General features: G+C 35.7%; 1 protein-coding gene across 1 annotated transcript; it reads right to left on the minus strand.

Annotated features, from left to right (window-relative positions):
• Window positions 1–1323: 1323 nt before the first annotated feature.
• On the minus strand, window positions 1324–20754 carry LOC141554162 (uncharacterized). The gene is made up of 5 exons (XM_074285778.1): window positions 20683–20754; window positions 18363–18447; window positions 5836–5962; window positions 5297–5392; window positions 1324–3553 (listed from the first exon to the last, which is right to left on the minus strand). Exons 2-5 carry the CDS (start codon window positions 18378–18380, stop codon window positions 1401–1403), a joined length of 2394 nt encoding a protein of 797 aa, XP_074141879.1. The 5' UTR covers window positions 18381–18447; window positions 20683–20754; the 3' UTR covers window positions 1324–1400.
• Between the last annotated feature and the right edge of the window lie 2754 nt (window positions 20755–23508).

Raw genomic sequence — 23508 nt, forward strand, 5'->3', positions numbered from 1 at the left:
AATGAATACAAGGGATAATGTTATATTAAAAAAATTACTCATGCATATATACTGTCAAAAAAATTTATAATTAAAAAATTAAAAAAAAATTTTAAAGGGAGATTTTTCTTCATGTAAGGAAGAAATTCTCACAAAATTTGAGTTCTCTATAAATCTAAAACCCTGCTCAGATTGCTCTTTCCACAACAGATCTTTGGGCCTGTTAGGTTGCAAAGTGGGTAGAGCACTGGGCTTGAAATAATCTTCCCGAGTTCAAATACCTACTAGCTTGTGTGATCCCAGGCAAGTTACATAAGCCTGCTTGCCTCAGTTTTCTCATCTATAAAAGAAGCTGGAGGAGGACATGGCTAACATCTTTGCTAATAAAATTCTGAATGATGTCATCAAGAAATGGAAATGACTGAACAGCAACAACAGAACTTTAAGACTGGTGACCATTTGCTAGTTATGTTGTAAATGGGATACATGCTGTAGTCCCTTCCAACAATGATCTTTTGTGATCTTGTATCATCAGATCTCACTGGGTTGGCCAAGTCTAATAGGAGATGCATTAGCAAAGAAGAGATTCAGAAGCAGCATTCTGAGGTCTGGAGTTAGGGAAAAAACATCAAAAAATCAGCATACCTTTATTAAATTCTATGTGGCAGAAACTAAGACTGGTGTTGACAATACAAAGATGAAAGTAAAACAGGTCCTGACCTCAATGAGTTCACAATCTGCCAAGGATAATATGAAAATTCAAGAGAACTAAGTACAGGATAAACCCAAAAGAAAGAGGAATGTTATGGGGAGAGGGAGACAAAAAACTCAGGTAATTAAAAATAACTGGGAGAGTGGGAGAGGGAAGAGAAAAAAATAAAAGCCAGAGACTGAGATGATAATGGCTAGTATTTATGTGGACTTTGAATTCATTTGTTCCCCATTACCAGGATAATGAAAAACCCCATCCTGCCTTGTTTACATAGAATGATGTGAAGTTGGAGTTCACTTAGCTTTGTAGTCCATTTGGTGTCCAACTCCTGAGATTGTCTAGTTAACATTTTTAAATAACCTTAGGAGAGAATTTCAACATCTCAATCCAATCCTCCCTAGATTCTGTACCTGACTCCTCTATCTCCCCTAAACCAAATTGCTCAGTCAGTTGTTTTGTTAACTTGAACCCAAGAAGCTATTTTCATGTAAAATAAATTTTAAAACTTTCTATTAACCAGTATTCTTGCTGGTTGAAAACTTTCTTACTTCTTTACATGTAGATGATTGCTCTCCAGTGAGAATGATGTGATATTTCTTAAGGTTTGAGGTATACAAGGAAATGTTCCCATATTTATTACATTCAAAGGGGTTCTTTTTTATTATGTGAGATTTGGATTTCAAGTAGAGGCTATTCCAACATCAGTACATTAAAAAGATTTCTGTGCAATGTGAATTCTCTTATGTATATTAAGGTATCCCTTACGGCCAAAGGCTTTTCCACATTCATTACATTTGTAGGGTTTCACACCAGTATGAATTTTTTTATGTCTATAAAGGCCTTCGTTATAGATAAAAGTTTTTCCACATTCATTACATTTATAGGGTTTCATGCCAGTATGAATTTTCTTATGTCTATTAAGGTGTTCCTTAAGGCTGAAGAGTTTTCCACATTCATTACATTTATAGGGTTTTATTCCAGTGTGAATTGTGTTATGTCTATTAAGAAGTCCTTTAACACTGAAGGCTTTTCCACACTCATTACATTTATAGGGTTTCTCACCAGTATGAATTCTCTCATGTTTCTTAAGATTTCCCTTATGTGTAAAGGCTTTTCCACATTCTTTACACTTATTGGGTTTTTCCCCAGTATGAATTCGCTTATGTATAGCAAGGCCTGCGTGACTATTGAAAGCTTTTCCGCATTCAATACATTTATAGGGTTTCTCCTCAGTATGAATTATCTTATGTCTATTGATGCCTTCATTACAACTAAAAGCTTTTCCACATTCATTACATGTATAAGGTTTCAATCCACTATGAATTATCTTATGTCTATTAAGGTGTCCCTTATCCCTGAAGGCTTTTTCGCATTCATTACATTCATAGGGTTTCTCCCCAGTATGAATTCTCTCATGTATAGCAAGACCTGTCTTACAGCTGAAGGCTTTTCCACATTCAATACATTTATACGGTTTCTCTCCAGTATGAATTCTCTCATGATTATTAAGGCCTCCCTTATGACTGAAAGCTTTTCCACATTCATTACATTTATAGGGTTTCTTACCAGTATGAATTCCCTCATGTATATCAAAGCCTTTCTTACAGCTGAAGGCTTTCCCACATTCCTTACATTTATAGGGTTTCTCTCCAGTATGAATTCTCTTATGTGAAGTAAGGCTTCCCTGCTGTGTGAAGGCTTTTCCACATTCATCACATTTGTAGGGTTTCTCTCCAGTATGAATTCTCTTATGTGAATTAAGGGCTCCATTCTGCCTGAAGGATTTTCCACATTCAATGCATTTATAGGGTTTCTCTCCAGTATGAATTCTCTGATGTTTATTAAGGACTCCCTTACGAGTGAAGGCTTTTCCACATTCATTACATTTATACGGTTTTTTACCGGTATGAATCCTGTCATGTACATCAAGGCCTTTCTTACAGCTGAAGGCTTTTCCACATTCATTACATTTATAAGGTTTCTCTCCAGTATGAATTCTCTTATGTGAATTAAGGGTTCCCTTCTGCCTGAAGGCCTTTCCACATTCATTACATTCATAGGGTTTCTCTCCAGTATGAATTCTCTTATGTGAATCAAGGCCTCCTCTCTTCCTGAAGGCTTTTCCACATTCGTTACATTTGTAGGGTTTTACTCCAGTAGGAGTTCTCTTATGTTGACAAAGGTATCCACTCTGGCTAAAAGTTTTGCTATATTTTTTATACCGTTTAAGAGGTTTGTCTTCCTGAAGATTTTTCAGATGATTAGTAACATATGAATTGTAGCTGGAAGTATTACCATATTTATGAGATTTCTCTTCAGTATGAATTCCTCTATGTTCAGTAAGACATGAATTGATTTGGAAGGTTCTGATTCTATGAGGTTCTCCTCGAGAATGCCCTCTATGATAATAACTTTTTGAGTGGTTACTGAAAAAATTCTTGTATATATTAAACTTACAGTGTTTCTTCACCATGGAAATTCTCTTATGTTTAATTAAGTCAGAAAACCATTTGAAGTGCTTTCCAATTCTAAAATGTGTATGAAAATATTTTCTTGTATAAACTCTCTGTTTGGGAGGGAGGATTACATGGAAATTGACTTTTCTTCCAAATTGAAAAAAATATGGAACACTGAACTTGTAAGAAGTTTTTCTATGCTTAACTGCTAGGTTCATGGATTGCCTTTCCAGAATGTTTGTCTGCCTTTCTAATCCAGTCTCATAATTCCAGGTTTCTCCCAATTTAGAATACCAGAAACCATACTTTTTGAATCTCTTTGTGGATGGCTCTCTTGTAGAAATACATTGCTTTGGAGTTAAAGTTGAGTCCTTAGTTTCATACTCTGTTTTCTCAACAGGGGAATCTGAAAGAAACACAGCAAAGTGTCACCACCCATTACTCGGTGTTGTTTCATGGTAAATGTAATGGTAAATGGGGAATTGCTCATGATTTCTAAACTGTTTAAATTTTAAAACATTAATTTTCAGAGATGAAAACAATAATTCCAAAACCATAGAGTTATACTTCAAGTTGATGACAGGTAACAATGAAGGAGAGACAGTGATTAAAGCTGTGTTTTATAACTATGACAAATTACCAGATGAAGAAATTCTTTTTACCAAAGCCATTTGCCACCTTCTCTGAAAATTACAGCATGAAGAGATGCCTAGAATATTGAACAGCGAGGTGTCACTGCCTTAGCACACAGAGCATTGAACCTCCATTTAGTTAGACTCACCTTCCTGAGTTCAAATTTGACCTTAGACTTTGGTCAATAATTTAATCTTGTTGGGCTCAGTTTTCCCATCTTTCAAATGAGCTGGAGAAGGAAATGGTAGATCATTCAAGGATCTCCACCAAGAAAACTCCAAACAAGGTCACAAAGTGTTGGACAAAACTCAAGGCCTCAATAGAAAAGGAGCATTGAGAGGTGAAGTGAATAGTCCAATGTCATATGTAGTAAGTGTTAGAGGCAGCCTCTGAATCCAGGAATAAATGCTAAATGGGAAGCTGGTGCTCTTTATCCTTGGTAATATATCAGATCCTCAGAGCCTGCTTTCAGGTTGCTATATTTCCCTGTATTAGGAAAATCCCTCAATTTGTTGAGAGAGAAAGCCAAAGTGTGAGTAGCAGTTATGACACATGGTAGGTCACCATGGGCAAGTCAAGATGTTATGGATTTTCACAGCTTTAATCTTTACACACACACACTGCATCCTAAATACTGGTAAAACATTAGTAAACATGCTACCTGGATATTAATAATAGTTATTGTTAAAGTCAATATTGACTTTAAAGGTAATTTTTCTTGAAGCAATAAAAATAGAAAGCTGACAGCACCAATTCCACATGGGAATGGCCAAGTAGGAAGTAGATAGAAGGTATAAATGACGTCTTTATAGGATCTCTTAATGAAAAGAATGAGGCAAATTGAAAGGTAAATAAAATAGGCAATAGGATACAGTAATGGTTTGTTTTTTTAAACAGAGGTCAGACTTAATTATATAGGAAAGTTCCTTTCCCTTTATCTCTCAGAAAAGAATCTTCAAAGAGAAAAAATAATTTAATAATTTAAAAAGAAGAGAAAACAGTCATGGAAATATAGGATATTATCTAACATATATGTGAAAGGCTAAGCATCATCAAGAAGCTTTTTCTGAGACTAGAGAGAAATACAAGGGCAGATTTACTAGAAAATCATTTCTTAAAAGGTGAGGTTACAAGAGGAGTGCAGGAAAGACAACCACAGCTCCTCTCCTCAGGGCTATGGACCTTGAAAGAGAGCTTAACATTTCTAAGGTAACTCACTCTAATGACCCAGTCAAGCTCCTCTAGCAGTGAATCTTGTCCCTGCCTAGATTTCTGGGTCAGGGGTTTTCAGCTGCATCTGACCCTTGTAAGCCCCTCTGAGGGATTTCTGAGATTCATATTTCAGATGAGTCTGCCATTTTCTTCTCCACATCATGTCACAGAGGAGACCCACAGGGTTAAGGAACCTGTCTATGGTCTCACTGCTGGGAAGTGTCTGAGGTCAGACTGGAACTCAGAACCCTGAGGCTCCTTCAGTCCAGGGCTGGCACCCCCTGCCCGCCTAGTTATTACTCACCCTCAGAAATGCATCTGGAATCTTCTTCCCTTGAGAGCCAAGGGGCTTCATGTCTCTCCAGCCGAGAAATCACAGTTGGTTTAGTTACTGGAAGCCCTGCTCAAGGAGAAATAAATGGGAAGTGCTGACAACAGAGAGCCTCCTCAGAACTCAGTCCTTGTCTCTCTCTAAAGAAAGTGGCATGTCTAGAAATGCCAATGGAGAAGCATCAATGATCCTGAAGGAAGTTTCCCTCAGCAAATGTGAGGGAAGGGACAGAGCCCTTGGTGCAGACTCAGGACAGATGGGGTCATGTTCACCCACTCCTAGTCTGCTGGGAGAAGTCTTTCCTCCTCTGCCCTGGGGCTCTATGGAGAACCTGAAGCCTGGCTGAGCAGAGAGAGGAAAGGAAGAGTCTGCAGGGTTGCTGATTTCCAGCTGGACAAAGAAGGACTTTTTGTCTGGAAAGAGCAAGAACTGCTCAAAAACTGCCTAAAGGCTTCAGGATATATGAAAGTTAAATAAATGCATATTGAATTATTGAAAAAAAATTACTTTACCAAGAGAGACAAAGTTCTGGTAGTTCTCCAGCATCACGTCTCTGTACATGTCCTTCTGGCCAGGATCCAAATAGCTCCATTCCTCCTGGGTAAATTCCACAGCAACATCTTGGAATGTCAGTAATTTCTGAAACATCACAAGATCTTAGCATGAGAGATGAAACATACTTCAGAAGTCATTTACTACTGCAAAATGGGGGGGGGAAGGGAGGGAGATACTCTGAACTAAAAAATGTAACCAAAAAATGAAATAAATTTTTTTAAAGTTTATTCTGTAGATTGTGATCTTTCCAAACCCACAGCCATGTAAAGTTGTGTTTTTGTTTTAGGAGGAGAATGGAACCAGACCCTCTTTTTCTACTCAATTCTGGGTGCATCTGATCCATCAGCATCTGTCTTTATCTATATATACTTGACAAACTGCCAAAGCACATCAGTTCAAACAGAAGGTCACTTGTCTCAAAATGGCATTCCCTTCTGAGATGGTCTGGCCATTTTCTATTGAGTGCCTATGAGTTTAATTGAAGAGATTTTGTAATGGTTTGGGCCTTAATACAGTAACTAACTAGGAGAGCATATGATAAGGTAAAGTGGCATGGTATAAAAAAGAACAATTCTTTCTTTTATAGGATGCTTCTGTGGAAAGAAACAACAAAAGATTAGTTGATGTAAAAACAAAAAAAATGAATTAAATGAATTTAAGAAAAGATAATCATGGCCTTTTATCCAATAACTTTATTGGGAACAAGCCAAGAGAGTGTTTTTGAGGGGATCAAAGGTAGCTGTTCAATGATATGTAATAGTCTAATTTGTTATTGAAAAAACTGGACAAATGGGAATGTCTAATCACTGGGAAATAGCATGTTTTGTGGCATATTGATTGGAATACGATAACATTATAAAAATTGAAATAAGCCAAGAACATAAAGAAATGTGGAAGTGGAAAAAAAGAACAGATCATTGAAATAATAATTTCATCAAAGAGAATGACAATAATGAGAAATTGCACCAAAATTTATGGGATGCAACCAAATTGGAGAAAATTTACATCTCCATAAGAACATAAAAGAAAAAAGCAGATCAGTCAATTGGGCATAAAAAAGAAAAAACTAGAAAAAGAATAAATTAAAAATCCCCAATTACACACCAAATTGAAAATTGCAAATATCCAAGGAAACATTAAAGAAATTAAAAGTATAAAAATTATTGAACTAATTAAGAAACCTAAAAGTTGCTTTTATGATTAAAAAAAAAAAAACCAATAATAACATGGACCAACCACTGGTTAATTTAATTAAAAAAAAAAAAAAAAAAAAGATTGTTCCTAGGCTTTTTTCCTACTCATTTGAAAGTACAATTAGTTGGCAGCTAGGTGGTGCAGTAGATAGAGCACCAGCCCTGAATTCAAGAGGACCTGAGTTCAAATCTGATCTCAGACACTTAACACTTCCTAGCTGTGTGACCCTGGGCAAGTCACTTAACCTCAGCCTCAAGGGGAAAAAAAAAAAAGAAAGTACAATTAGTCAAATGCAAAAATAGGTAAAAAAAGCTAACTAAAGAAAATAATTCACTAAAACTTAGAATTGAAGAAATGGAAGTGAATGACTCAATGAGACATCAGGAATAGTCAAACAAAACAAACAAACAAAAAAGTAGAAGAAAATATAAAATACGTCAATGGAAAAACAACTGACCTGGAAAATAGATCCAGGAGAGATAATCTAAAAATTATTAGACTACCTGAAAACCACTATGAAAAAAGGAGCCTGGACAACATATTTCAAGAAATCATCAATGAAAACTTCCCTGATATCCTAGAATCAGAGGGTAAAATAACCAGCAAAAGACTTCAATGATCACCTTCTGAGACTTCAAAATGAAACTTCCAACAAATATTGTAGCTAAATTCTAATATTATCAGATCAAAGAAAAAATACTGCAAGCAGCCAAAAAAAAAAAAAAAAAAAAAAAAATTCAAATAGGGAGGAGCCACAATTTGGATTACTCAGAACCTAGCAGCTTCCACATTAAAGGATCATAGGGCCTGGAATATGATATTCCATAGGGAAAAGGAGCTTGGACTGCAGTCAAGAACCAACTGTCCAGCAAAATTAAGTATCTTTCAGGGGAAAAGATGGGCATTCAATGAAATAGGGGATTTTCAATTATCTTTTATTAAAAGATTAGAGCTAAACAGAAAATTTGATTTTCAAATATAGAACTCAAAAGAAGCAAAAAAAAAAAGGTAAAGGGAAGGAAAAAACCTATGTTTTTAAAAAATTAAAATGTTTACAAGCATAAGGGAAAATGATAGGTTTAATTCTTGAGAACTGTATATTTGTTAGGGGTATACTTAAAAGGATATAGATATAATTTGATTTTTTTGTAGTAATATAAAAAAAGACTCTGGATAAAAAAAGAGATTATGCTGGAAAAAGAGGAAAGGGGAGGGAAAAGGAGGGAAATTACATCACATGAAGAGGCAAAAAGACTTATTACAGTTGAGGAAAATAAGGGAGGTGGATGAGTATTGTTTGAACTTTAACTTCATTGGATTTGACTCAAAGAGAGAATATATCAGACATATTTTCTTTGATATAGAAACTTGTCTCCCTATAGAGAAGAAGAGGAGGAGGGAGTTAGGTGGTGCACCAGCCCTGAAATCAGGAGGACCTGAGTTGAAATTTGGTCTCAGACACTTAACGCCTCCTAGCTGTGTGACCCTGGACAAGTCACTTAACCCCAATTACCTCAGCACAAACGAACAAACCAAAAAAACTTATACAAAGAGAAGTAGGAAGAGAAATGGGGAAAAGAAAGAGGGAAGCTAAAAGAAGGGAAAACAGAAGGAGAAAGTGATAAGAAAGGGGGGAAAGCTGTAAAAGGGGAGGGCAGATTGAGGGAGATGGTAGTCAGCAGCAAAATACTTGTGAGGATGGAAAGGGAGAAAGCAAAGAGAAAAGTCTAAGTTGGGGGAAATAAAATGGCAGGAATTACAGACTTAGTAATTTCAATAGTGAATGTGAATGGGATGAACTCTCTTATAAAATGGAAGCAGATAGAAGACTGGATTAAAAACCAAAATCCTATAATATCTTGCTTACAAGAAATTTTTTTTCTTTTCTTTTTTTTCTTGTTTTTCTTGTTTTTTGTTTTTTGGGTTTTTTTGCTGAGAAAAGTGTTAAGTGTCTGAGGCTAGATCTGAACTCAGGTCCTCCTGACTTCAGGGCTGGTGCTCTATCCACTGTGCCATCTAGCTCCAAACCCTTATGCTTATGGGACTCATTAAAGCCCATCTAAGCATTTTAAGTGCTTTGCTTTAGGTTAAGCTACACAAACAAATAATCTTTGGTCCTAATTTAAGTTTGTATACTATGTCAGTATTAATTCTTTTACATTTTTTCTGTTGTTTTTTTTTCCCCAAAACTTATAAAAAAAAGTGAACCAAGTTTTTGGTTTAAATGATGGTACACTCATCTAGTTTTTACAAGTAAGCTTGCGACATATTTCATAATATCCTATAATATTATACAAGAAACATATATAAAACAAAGTGATACAAACAGAGTAAAGGTAAAAGGCTGGAGCAGCATCTATTACTTTATTTTTACTTTATTACTTCAGCTGAAGTAATAAAAAGCAGGGGTAGTGATCCTGATCTTATACCAAGCAAAAGCAAATATAGATCTAATTAAAAGAAATTAAGGAAGGAAACTATACCTTGGTTAAAGAGTACCATAGATAATGAAGTAAAATCAATACTAAAAATATATGCACCAAATAGTATAGCATCCAAATTCCTAGAGGAGAAGGTAAGAGAGCTGCAAGAAGAAACAGACAGCAAAATTATACTAGTGGGGGATCTCCCCTCATTCTATCAGAACTAGATAAATAGAATCATAAAATAAACAAGAAAAAGGTTAAGACCATAAACAGAGTTTTTAAAAAGTTAGATATGATAGATCTTTGAAATGGGGACAGAAAGGAATTTTTTTTTCTTGGCTATATCTGGAAACTACACAAAAATTGACCATGTATTAGGGCATAAAAAAACTTCCAAGTCAAATGCAGAAAGAATAAATGCATCTTTTTCCAGATCATGATGCAATAAAAAATTACCTGTAATAAAGGCTCAGGAAAAAAATTGACCAAAAATTAATTGGAAACCAAATAATTTAATCCTAAAGAATGAATGAGTGAAACAACAAATCATAAAAACAGCTGGTAGTTTCATCCAAGAAAGTGACAATAATGAGACAACATACCAAAATTTATGGGAGATAGCTAAAGTAGTTCTTAGGAGAACTTTAATATCTCTGGATGTTACTTGAATAAAATGGAGAAAAAGAAGATCAAAAAATTAGGCATGCAACTAAAAAAGCTAGAAAAAGAAGAAACTAAAACCCCCAATTCAATTATTTGAAATTCTGAAAACAAAAGGGGAAATCAATAAAATTGAAAGAAAACTATTGAACTAGAAAACAAATAAACAAAATTAAGAGTTGGTTCTATGAAAAAAAAAATAGATAAATTTTTAGTTAACTTAGAAAAAAGGAAAGAAGAAAACCAAAATATTAGTATCAAAAATGAAAAGGGTGAACTTTCCACCAATGAAGAAGAAATTAAAGCAATAACTAGGAGCTATTTGCCCATGTGTATACCAATAAATCTAATAATTTAAGTGAAATGGATGAATACTTAAAAAAAAATAACTTCCCAGAGGAGAAAATAAGTTAAATAGTCCCATTTTAGAAAAAGAAATTGAACAAGCTATTAATCAACTTCCTAAGAAAAAATTTCCAGGGGCAGAAAGTTTACAAGTGAATTCTACTAAACATTTAAAGAACAATTAATTCTAATATTATGCAGATTATTTGAAAAAACAGGGAAAGGAGTCCTCCAAAATTTCTTTTATGACACAAATATGGTGCTGCTACCTAAACCAAGTATGGTCAAAATAGAGAAAGAAAATTATAGACCAATTTCCTTAATGAATATTGATGCAAAAATCTTAAACAAAATATTAGCAAAGAGATTACAGCAAGTTATCATTAGGATAATCCATAATGACCAAGTAGGCTTTATACTAGGAATGCAGAGCTGGTTCAATATAGCATAATTTACTATATCAATAACCAAACTAACAGAAATCATATGAATATATTCACAGATAAAGAAAAAGCATTTAACAAAATCTAACATCCATTCTTATTAAAAATAGTAGAGAGTGTAGGAATAAATGGATAAGAATAAATGGAATTTTCCTTATAATGGTCAATAGTATGTATCTAAAATAATTAGCAAGCATCATATGTAATGGGGATAAACTAGAAGCATTTCCAATAAGATCAGGAGTGCAACAAGGTTGCTCACTATCACCATTACTATTCAATACTATATAAGAAATGATAGTTTTAGCAATAAAAAAGAAAAAGAGATTAAAGGAATTAGAGTAGTCAATGAGGAAACAAAATCATCATTCTTGGCAGATATGATAGTACACTTGGAAAATCCTAGAAAATCAACTAAAACATTCGTAGAAACAATTAACAACTTTAGCAAAGTTGAAGGATACAAAATAAATCCACATAAATCATGAACATTTGTATGTTACCAACAAACTCCAGCAGCAAGAGATACAAAGAGAAATCCCATTTAAAATAACTCTAGATAATATAAAATATTTGGGAGTCTACTTGCCAAGACAAAGTCAGGAACTACATAAACACAATTACAAAACACTTTCCACACAAAGTTAGATCTTGATCAAGTGCTCATGGGTAGGCCAAGCTAATATAATAAAAATGACAATTCTATCTAAATTAACCTACTTATTCAGTGCCATAACAATCAAACTGCCAAGAAATTACTTCACAGAGCTTAGAAAAAAATAACAACATAATTCATCTGGAAAACCAAAAGATCAAGAATTTCAAGGGAATTAATGAAAAAAAAAATGTAACAAAAGTGGCCTAGTTGTACCAGATCTAAAACTATATTATAAAGCAGTGGTCATCAAAAACATTTGGTACACACTAAGAAATAAAGAAGTTGATCAGTAGAATGATCAGTAACTATACTAATCTAGTATTTGATAAAGACAAAGACTCTCAGCTTCTGGGATAAGAACTCACAATGTGACAAAAATTGCTGGAAAAATTGGAAAATAGTATGGCACTGACCAACACCTAACAGTTCCTCTGAAGATAAGGCTGAAATAAGCTCATGATTTGAATATAAAGGGTGATACTATAAGAAAGGGATAGTCTACCCCTCAGATCTCTCTCTGGAGAAGGAAGGAATTTATGGCCAAATAAAAACTAGAGAACATTATGAAATGCAAAATGAATAATTTTGATTATATTAAATTAAAGTTTTTGAACAAATAAAACCAATGCAGCCAAGATTAGAAGAAAAGTAGAAAACTGGGGGAGAAATTTTTATATTCTGATAAAGGCTTCATTTCTAAAATATGTAGAAAACTGAAGAAAAATTTAAAGAATACAAAACATTCTCCAATTCATAAATGATCAAAAGACATGAATAAACAATTTTCAAATGAAGAAATTAAAACCATTTCTAGTCATATGAAAAAATGTTCTAAATCACTATTGATGAGAGAAATACAAATTAAGACAACTCTGACATACCACTACACACCTCTCAGATTTGCTAATATGGCAGGAAAAGATAATGAAAACTAGGATAGTAAAACATAGTTGGTAGAGTTGTGAACTGATCCTAGAGAGCAATTTGGAACTATGTATACCCTTTGATTGAACGGTGCCTCTACTGGCTCTGTATCCCAGAGAGATCATAAAAAAAGCGAAAACGACCCACATCTACAGGTAAAAATGTTTGTGGCAACCTTTTTTGTGGTGGCAAGGAACTGGAAACTGAGTGTATGCCCATCAGTTGGAGAATGACTGGATAAGTTATGGTACATAAATGTTATGGAATATTATTGTTCTATAAGAAATGATCAGCAGAATGATTTTAGAGAGGCCTGGAGAGACTTATACAAATTGATGCTAAGTGAAGTACATTGTACATAGTAACAAGATTATGTGATGATTAACTCTGATGGGATTTGACTCTTTTCAACAATGAGATGATTCAGAACAATTCCAATAGACTTGGAATGGAGAGAACCATCTACATCCAGAAAGAAGCCTATGGGGACTGAATGTGGATCACAGCATAGTATTGTCACCTTTTTTTGTTGTTTTCTGCTTGCATTTTTTCCTTTCTCACTTTTTTTTCCTTTTTGATCTGATTTTTCTTGAGCACCAGAAAATTTTATGTGGAAATATGTATAGAATAATTACACATGTTTAACATATGTTGTATTTATTGCTGTGTAAGGATGAGATGGAGGAAGGGGAGAAAAAATTGGAACACAGGGTTTTGCAGGGGCAAATGTTGAAAACTATCTTTGTATATATTTTTTTAAAAAAGCTTTTATTAAAAAAAATAAAAGGTCAAGGAAATCAAGGAATTAATTTTAAAAGTATAAAGGAAGGTCACCTAGTCATACTAGATCTCAAACTATCTTATAAATGACAGTTATCAAAACTATTTGGAGTCAGAATAGGTCAGTAGATTTGATTTGGTATACAAGACTCAAGTAGTCAATGACCCTAATAACCTACTGTTTGATAAACTTCCAGCCCCCATCTCTAGGATGAGAATTCACTATTGAACAAAAATCTCTGGGAAAATTGGAAAACAACATGGTAAAAAGTAGATAAAGACCAACATCTTACACTGTATATCAACATAAGGTCAAAATGTATACATGATTTAAATACAAAGGGTAATACCAGGAGAGCAAAGAATGTTTATCTGTCAGATATATGGAAAAGTGAAGGATTTTTGACCAAAGGAAGAGCTAAAGATCATTTTGAGATGTAAAATGGATAATTTTGATTATAACAAATTTATAAGTTTTATACAAACAAAATCAATACAATCAAGATTAGAAGGAAAAAAGAAAATTGGGAAAGCATGTCTATAGTAAGTATCATTGATACTGATCTCATTTCTCAAATACACAGGAAACCTAAATAAAATTTGTCAGAACACAAGTCATTCCCCAGGAGATAATAAATGGAAAAAGGAAATAAAGAAGCAGTTTTTAGATTGAAAAAAAGTAGAGCTATCTATTGTCATATGGAAAAAATCACTGAAATGAAAACAACTTTGCGATACCAACTCATACTTATCAGCTTGGCTCACACACGACACACACACACACACACACACACACACACACATCAGTATTGAAGAGAGGTGGGGGAAAATTGGGACAGTCATGCACTGTTGGAATTGTGAACTAATCCAACCACTCTGCAAGGCAATTTGGAACTATGTCCAAAAGATATACCCTTTGAGTATGCCCTTTGAGAAATACCACTATTAGGTCTGCAACCCAAGGAGACACTGTGATAGATTTAGCTCTTCTCAGTAATGCAGTGATCCAAGAGTATTCAAATAGACTTGGGATGCAAAATGCCATCCACAATCAAAGAAAAAATTGTGAAGATCAAAAGCAGATCAAAGCACACCATTTTCACTTTGGGTTTTTTTTTCATGATTTTCCTCTTTTGCTCAGATTTTTCTTTCACAACATCAATAATATAGAAATATGTTTAAAATGATTGTATGTGTGTATTTTTTAACATATTTAATGTATATTGGATTACTTACCATCTAGGTGAGAGGGGAGGAATTGGGAACACAAGGTTTTGCAAGGGTCAATGTTGACAAATGATCCATACATGTTTTGAAAATAAAAAGCTTTAATTTTTAAAAAATGATTGTACATGTATAATCTATAACAAATGGTTTATTGTTTTGGGGAGGGGTTAGGGAAGGACTGGAGAAAAATATGGAACTTAAAATATTACAAAAAAATTAATTCTGCAATTTAACTTTACATATAATTGAAAAAGAAAAGATTAAAAAGAGAAAAATGGGAAGATTTATAGGAAGCTATATAAAAGGAACAATACTGAAATAAAATGGAATTTGACAAAGACAAAATGAAAGCCAACAAATATAGTAATGATTTGGAGATAACAAAAAAGTAAAAGAAGCATGGAGAAATCAGCTAGTAATTTGTTATGAATGTTAAAATTTGAATTTTTATTTATAAAATGTAAACACTGTGAAATTAGTTTATTTGCCTATGATGATTTAAGGTCAAGGCCAAAATAATTTGTTAAGTAAAAGATGAATATTTGACAAACTTGAATAAAGAGGGAAAGGATCATTATTTTTAATCAATATATTGCTAGGAATCATGGGAAATAGGGTAGAACCAGAAGACCATACAGAGTAATAGCAGTATTGTGACAATGGCCAAATGTGAAAGATATTTAGCTCCTCTGATCCCCAATCCTCCATGGCTCAGGAGTTCACACATAAGGAGCATCCAACCTATATCTAATCACTATGCTTGTGTAGGAGACACCAAAAGAGCATCCAGTTCTGATAGTTACTTCCTCACAATCTCTTTGTCAGCATTTCCTCTACTGTTTTTTCCTTACTTACAAGAAAAAAATAATCAAAAATAACAACAGAGATATGGTTGTAGGTTTTCAAGAATAAGGAGAATCACTTAGATCAGCCTAGTAAGACCTAAAGCATTGTCCCTTCAGAGGACAGATTGAGTAAGTTTGATGGATTAAGTCTGAGGTAGAAGAGGGCAGGAAGTAAAGGATGTGATAGAGCTCTGAACTCAGGTATGAATTGGCAGAAGGCTGAGTTCTCCGATTCAGGGGGTCAAGAATAGCTCAGGCAAGAGGGAAAGATGAAAGCCCCAAGTACATCATCAAGAGATATGTGGATTAGTTCCAAGAGAAAGCAAGGATATTCTGGTGATCAGTTCCAGCAGGCCAGTGGTCCATGGTTAGATCATCTCCAGGGCTCCAGACTAAAATTGTGAACAGCTGAAGATCATCTTATTAGACATTTGAAAGGGAAATCTGTCCCGTCTATCACATCTGGAATGCTCCCCTTGCTTCACTCTGACTACTGAGCTCTCTGGCTTCTTTTATATCCCAGCTAAAATCCTACCTTCTCTAGGAAACCTTTCCCAAGTCCTTTAAATTCCAATACCTTATTTCTATTATTTCCTGCTTTTCCTGTATGTGGACTGCCTTGTATATATTTGGGGGTAAGTTGCCCTCCCATTAGATTAGAAACTCCTTGAGGGCAGGGACTGTCTCTTTTTTTGTATCCCCAATACTTAGCACAGTGGCTGGCACAAAACAGGTGCTTTCAAAATGTTTTCTGATTAAATAGTATAGTAAAGAAGGTAATGGCACGCTCAGGAATAGATCTCAATCACTCAAGCTTTCAATAGTAATAACTGAAACCCTCTCACAGGAATTCAAGGACTTCTGCAGTTTAATACCATCTCCTTTCTAACATTCCCAGATAAAGACACACACTGAATAGTGGGTAGAGAAATAGCCTCAGTTATGAAGATTTTGGTTCAAGTCCCTTTTCAGACATAGACTCTGTGCCCCAAGTATATCATTTAACCTCTTGGTACCTAAGGAAACTAAGACAAAAAATTATAGAGCAATTCCTGACTTTCATGGGTATAGTTTCATCCTACATAGATAAAACTAGATCTGATCCATTAAAAAAAAATATCCTCACCACTCCCTCCCAAGAGCTTTCCACTCCAGGTGGAAGTTCCTCTAAGACAAGGGCACATTCACACTGTGAAGGAATGGCCCAGTCATGGTGTTTTGGGCTTTGTCTCAAGGGAAATAATCCATTTGGACCCGTACTTTATTCCAATCCATATCAACCAATTTTGAGGATTTATATTCAAGTTCTGTATATAAGATTCCAAAGTTGTGACCTACAGATTCTAAGTTCACTTGCTTAACAATGGGAACTTGTTTAACTATAGGAATGTAACTTGAAGGCTCTCTACCCTTGTTTTGTCTCATCATTTTGACCAAGCCCAGTGGGGCAGAGATCAGACCTATATGAAAGTCCCCCAAAATATTATTGTACTTCCAGACTAATCATTTTTCTAATAGCAGCAGACACCTATCTTATGACCACTTAGGTCACTGTAATAGCTTATATCATTTCCTTTTGCCCATATTAAAAACTTCCACCCAACTTGTGACCCTGCTGACATATTGCTTATTTTAGCTTATGTATCACAAGTCAAACCAATGGAATTATCCTATAATTGGTATAGCTATTCCGAAGCATCTGGATATCTAGCCTAATAAAAATAGGGCCGTGGGAAGAGGAGACATCTCAGATACTAAGGAAAAACTGAGGTCCCCTTCATTAGAGGGGACCACAGACCCTTTAATAAAGTGCTATTGGCTCAGAGCTCTTCCTCAGTCTCTTTTACTATAGATGGGATGATTTCAATCTCCACAATGTTGGTGATCCCAGGTGGGATTAACTTATCTAAATTTATATGTTCTAGGACACTAAAAATCTATTTTTATAAAATTTTCATGCTTGTTAGAACTTATGGGATTGTGACCAATATGATTCTCAGTATGATTGTGGGTATGATCATCAAAGAATTCTATTAGGTCAATATCCATGATGGCAACAACTCTATGGGATCAACATCCATGAATTACAAGTACAGTTCTCAAGAAGGCTGGGAGAATTATTCTTGGCACAAGCTGAGGCAGGACTCTCCTAGCTTGATTTCCTAGGAAATAGAAAATATTCTGTCTTTCACGCCTGGCCTCAATAAAATTGGCTGTCAAATGACTGTAGCCTGGAACTGCCATGAAGTGAAGGAAATAAGGAAGCTCCCTTATTGTACAAGGTCACTAATTTTTTTTTTCCTATGGCAAATTTCTATAATCATGGCAAGTTAACGAGATAAAGAAAATATTAAATCTTTATTTCAAAAGTTAATATTGGAACATATCTGAGCTATTGCAATAAGATACAGGCATAAAGTTTGAGCTGTTTAACCTAAAATTTTAGTCCTTCCTAAAATTAATGTGATATTGATTAATGTGGATATTGATAGAATCATTTGTGGATCAAAATGTTCTATAAATTATTTAGCAGAAACATCTTTAGTTTTGCTAAATAATTAAGAATGATAAAATAGAATAAAAATAGAATAAAATAAAGAAGAACAATAAAATATCCTATATTCCTAAACAGGAAAAACCAACTTTATTTCAATTTATTACTACCACCTGAAAGTTGAGTAGATCTTGAAAAGCAAATCTTGAAATTAACTATTCAATGCATTTATCCATTCCAAGGTTGGAATTCCAAGACTTCCAGTGGAAGAAAGATGGCTCCGTGCAAAGAAACAGGAAGTCTGGAGGAATGGTGGGGGGAGGGGGGGAAGGAAGGTGATTTCTATTTTGGACATGTTTTATTTGGGACAGCCAGGTAGACATGTCCAGCAGGTAGACTGTGACACAAGGGGCACCAGGAGACAGGTTAGGTCTAGCAAGGTTGTTCTTCCCTCACTCTTCCAACTTTGACACATCTGTACTTGTTACCTTCCTCTTAAAGGTCATGGCCTTCCAAAATCATTCCTTCTCCACTGTTTCCTTGAGATTCTGACCTTTCCCAAGTCTTGTCTTCCTAGAAAGATGGAAGAGTTATCTTAGAATAGATTCTTACTTCTCAGAGTATAGGATTAATCTAGGTTCAGAATTTGCATTCAACAGGCACAGATTTAATAGAGCTAAGTACACGTTTATTATTGTTCAAAACCTCGATTTGAACAAGATATAAGGAAAGTAATAGAGAAATAATGGAGAACTTAACACTTGCTGTTATTACAATAATAACAAAAAGAAAAAGACAAACAGGTAACGTTCATCATCACTAATTCAGGAAACATCAACTCCTGAATTAGACTCAGAGGAATGAGGACAGTTATTAGAAAGGACCATCACTTGACTGATTCCTTTTATGTTCAGAACCATAATCCACAAAGCATAGACTGACCTTATTGCCCTGAACAAGTCACTTTAACTGTTTGCCTCCGTTTCTTCAATTGTAACATGAAGATAATCACAGCTCCTAGCTCAGTGTCATTGTGACAATCAAATGGGAGAAAATTTGTAAAAAGCAGTTGGCCCAGACATAGTGGGACCCATGTGAACACTCATCTTCAATTCATCTTAAAAATGGGCATAACAAAGGCATGTATTCCTCAGAGTTGTTGTGAAGAGTAAATGAGATAATGCTTCTAAAAAGCATTTAGTACAGTGCCTAACACACAGTAGGCAATCTATACATATTCATTCCCTTCCCAAATAATCCATCTGAAAAAATGGAGAGGAGAATAAAAGCCTATAGCTCTCAGGACTGTTGTGAGAATTTTTTTCCCTGAGGCTGGGGTTAAGTGACTTGCCCAGGATCACACAGCTAGTAAGTGTTAAGTGTCTTGAGACCAGATTTGAACTCGGGTCCTCCTGAAGACTGTTGTGAGAATTAAATGAGAATCATGTTGAATGCTTTGCAAAAATTTTAAGGTCTTCAAAAAATATATTTAAAACTAAATAAAAAATAAATAAAAAACAAAATGGAAAAAGAAAACAAGAAAAATAAATTGCCATGTGCCTAGAAGAACTTTAGGGAGGATTCAAAATATGTAACAATAAATTTCCATTTCAAGGAAGCATAGGTAATAATAGAAGACATAATATGAATATCCATCTTTTGTTCTTCCTTGTAAGTTATTCTTTTGTTCTTTGCTGTGCATTTTTTATTCTTTTTGCCCTTTCACCATACCCACTTTTCCTAAGCAGGCTACAAGAATGCAAGGACATACTTAGTTACACATATATATACAAATATATACCCATCCACATCCCGCACCATACACACACACACACATACACTGAAACAGTTACATACATCTATATGCACACACAAATATATATACACATATACATGCATCCAAATAGACCCAACCTACATCTACATGTGGGCGCACACAAGCATATACATATATATCCATCCACACCCCACTCCATACATATACACGTCTATGTTCATACTCATATACCTACATACACACAATACATACAAAGAAATACGCATTTACACACACACACACACACGCACACACACGCAGCAGGGCTGACACAATGTACATTTCTCTCCTGACGGAACTGTTCAGTTTCCCTGTCAGAGAACAAGGATCCCAAGGCCTCCCTTGCGGTTTTCTAACAATCTCTGCCGCGGCTCCTGTTACAATGTGGCTGAAAGTCTCTTCCCCGTCCCTGCAGACTCTACTTCTGGTGTGTTTCACTTGCGGGGCTATTCCTTACCCTCCCCCTTCCGTCATCGCACTCCCTAACCTACACGCCTGGTCCCACTGCAGTAAATCTGAACACACACCTTTTATAAAGGGTTAGCTAGGATCATTCATGCTCACAAAGCCGAGTCAAAGGGAGGCCCTGAATCCTCCTGACTCCTCCGCCGCCCCCCTTTTTACCCAGGGTTTATCTCAATAAGGTGCCATAGCTATCTCCCACACACACTGAGACCCGTGAGGGAAAAACCTTTTTGCCTTTTTCCATAGGCGCTTAATCAGTGCTTGCAGTTTGGTTATTTACATCTTCTTTGCTGGCATACAGGAGGTGCTTAATGCTGTCTGCAGCTAGTCCTCAGAGACACAATACACTCGCTTTTAACCATTGAGGAAAAAAGCAGGACTCAACCGACTAGCTCGGGTCACGCAGGTTCGGGGATAGGATTAGTACCCAGGACCCTTGGGATCTGTTTCTCCCTCCCCAAGGTTCGGAAGCCATCTCTCCTCCTGGGCTGCCCCAAGTCAGCACGCTCGAGCACACAAACACTCACCTACGAGGTTAACTAACCCCAACCTCCACCTAAGCGGAAAAGGATGGAAATAGACATTTCCTCAACTGCGCCTGCTCAGAGGTAGCCCGGCCCTTGCCGGCATCCGTCCGAACCCAGAGTTCTCTCCTCGCTTTTGGGAAATGTAGTCTTGCAGCTGGCGCGCAGACTCAGGAGCTAGTTCAAAGTGCCTACTGTAGGAGAGGCTGTGGGATCCGGGGTCGGGGGCTTCTGTTTAGGGTCTTTATAATTTCGTGTTTTGCACTTTGCACTACTCTGGTGATACCTTATCTTTCGGGAATTCCCCTTTCTCCCCAAATAGTAACATATATATATATATATATATATATATATATATATATATACACACACACATATATATATATATATATATATGTATATATATATATATATATATATATATATATTTTTTTTTTTTTTTTTTTTTTTTTTTTTTTTTTGCTTTTTTGCTTGTCTCTGATTTTACTTTGGGTAAGGGTCTCTGCCCCACACGGGATGAAGAACTTGGCTAAATCCTTTTCAGGACTAAATTGGCCGTGATGTACTTTCTATCCCCCTCCAGGACCTTTCCATTTTTTTTTTTTAAGTGATGAAATTAAAGTGTGAGAGAAGAATGTACTAAGAGAAAAGGAAAGGGAGAAGTGGAATGGTGCAAATTATCTGCCACCAAAAAAAAAAAAAAAAGAAAGAAAAAGCTTTTACTGGAGTGAGTGAACCTTACTTTCATTAGATTTGGATCCCGAGGGAAATAACACATTCTCAAGATGGGTATAGAATCTGTCTTAACCCTGCAGGAAAATAGGAGAGGAATGGGATACAGGAAAGGGGGAAGGGTGACAAAAGAAGGGACATATTGGGGAAGGGAGTGGTCAGTAGCAAAATATTTTTGAGGAGGGACAGGGTAAAAGAGAGAGAATAAATAGAGGGAAAGACAACTAGCAATAGTTACTGTAAAAAGAATTTTGAATGAATTTTTTCTGATAATGCCTCATTTCTCAAACATGGATAGAATGGAGTCAAATTTATAAAGAATAAGAGCCATGCCTAAATTGATGATCAAAAGATGTCCGTGCCCAAAGACTCTACATTCCTATATATCTTTTTACCTAACAACACTATCAAAAGAGAATTAAAAAAAATTAATTATATGAACAAAACAAATAGTCATATCAACTTTCTTCTCAGGTCAAAAAAAAATGGGAAATTAAGGGGATGCCCATCAATTGAGGCTCAATAAAGTGTGGACTGTGTTTGTGATGGAATATTATTGTTCTGGGGAAAATCACAAGCAGGATGTTCTCAGGAAAAAACAAAAACCTGGAAAGGCCTTCATCAACTCAAGCAAAGTGAAATGTACTGTATACAAAGTAATAGCAATGTACTGGGATGACCAGAGTACTTGCTACTTTCAGCAGTAAAATGATCCACCACTACTCTAAGGGACTTATAATGAAAGGAACTGATTGTGTCTGAAATATTAAAGCATTCTCAGTCAGATCAGGTAGGAGAGCCTGGTATCTAGCAAGCCTCCAACCAGCAGCCACTGATCCCTTTGGCTTCTAAAATGCTCTGGACTCCCTGGGGGGTTAGAACTCTGATGGCCATCCCAAGGTTAGTTCCGAGGCCTCTTCAATCAAAAGGGCTGTGGCAGCCACTGCTCTGAGGCACCCTCAGGGCAGCCCACAGATGGGACCCGATGCATTTTTTGCAAAGGCCCCTGAATAAAGAATTAAGATTTCTTTATATAAAGTAAGTTCACTCCAAAATATGAGGACTGAAGTATAAGCCTCATGAAAACTTGACTGCTCTGTGAACTTTATGACTTGGATCAAGCTGACAGATCTGTATAGTAATTTCAGGAACTAGCCCCTCCTGGAATTGTATGCTTGAGGGGACATGGCTACCCCCTTCTTGCATAATCTTGCTAAAATATGCTCCAAAGACAGTCTGTTTCCTGTTCCAACTCATAAATAACTGACAGAATCGACTCATGATCTTATTCCTCAGACCCATGATCTTATTCCTCAGTCACACACTTGCCACATGTGCAAAGTTGCTGTGCTAAACTAATTACTTAATAAGTTGGCTGCATGCCTTCTTTGCCTAAAATCCTATATAAGCTAGCAAACCCTAAGCCTCTTTGGAATCTCACCCATGGAGATGACGATCTGCCTGGGATTTTCCCATTCGAGACTCAGAGGCTGCTAGACCAGGGATTCCCCAGCTGAGATTTCCAGAGTTGGTGCTTCCCTGGATTGGTAATGTTTTCCTTATCTTTTTCTACTATCCTTATTATATTATTAATCTTTTCTTTAATATTCTGTATTGTTTTTTTACTGTATTGGATGTTATTGTAAGCAATCTATTCCTTGCATTGTATGATTAAATTTTACTTTCACTTTTGACTATTGTGTGAGAGCGTCATTTATAGGAATAAATCCGAACTATATATTAAAATCACAAAACAGCCCCGTTCCAAAACATCACCATCCCCACCTTGAATACCACCCCACTTTTAATCTGCTTATGAGACTCGTTTCCTTTAGGCTTCAAGCTAAGAATTTTCAACTGCTTTCAGCCTGGAGATCATGGGATGACTGACTGGGACATACAACACCTGTTAGATGTCAGACATCTCTATGACTCTTGTCAGCTTGAAGCAGCTACTTAAGATAAGACTTTGTCCCATTACCCCAAAATAATTTAGGGGGAGAAATGATGTAAATCGAGATATTTTGAGAGGCCTGGATTTTAACTATATCCCCTTTAGAGAGCTCCCAGACCTTGGGAAAAGCCTGCAAACTCCCA

Source organism: Sminthopsis crassicaudata, chromosome 2 (assembly GCF_048593235.1).
Source record: "Sminthopsis crassicaudata isolate SCR6 chromosome 2, ASM4859323v1, whole genome shotgun sequence".
NCBI classification, from domain to species: domain Eukaryota; kingdom Metazoa; phylum Chordata; class Mammalia; order Dasyuromorphia; family Dasyuridae; genus Sminthopsis; species Sminthopsis crassicaudata.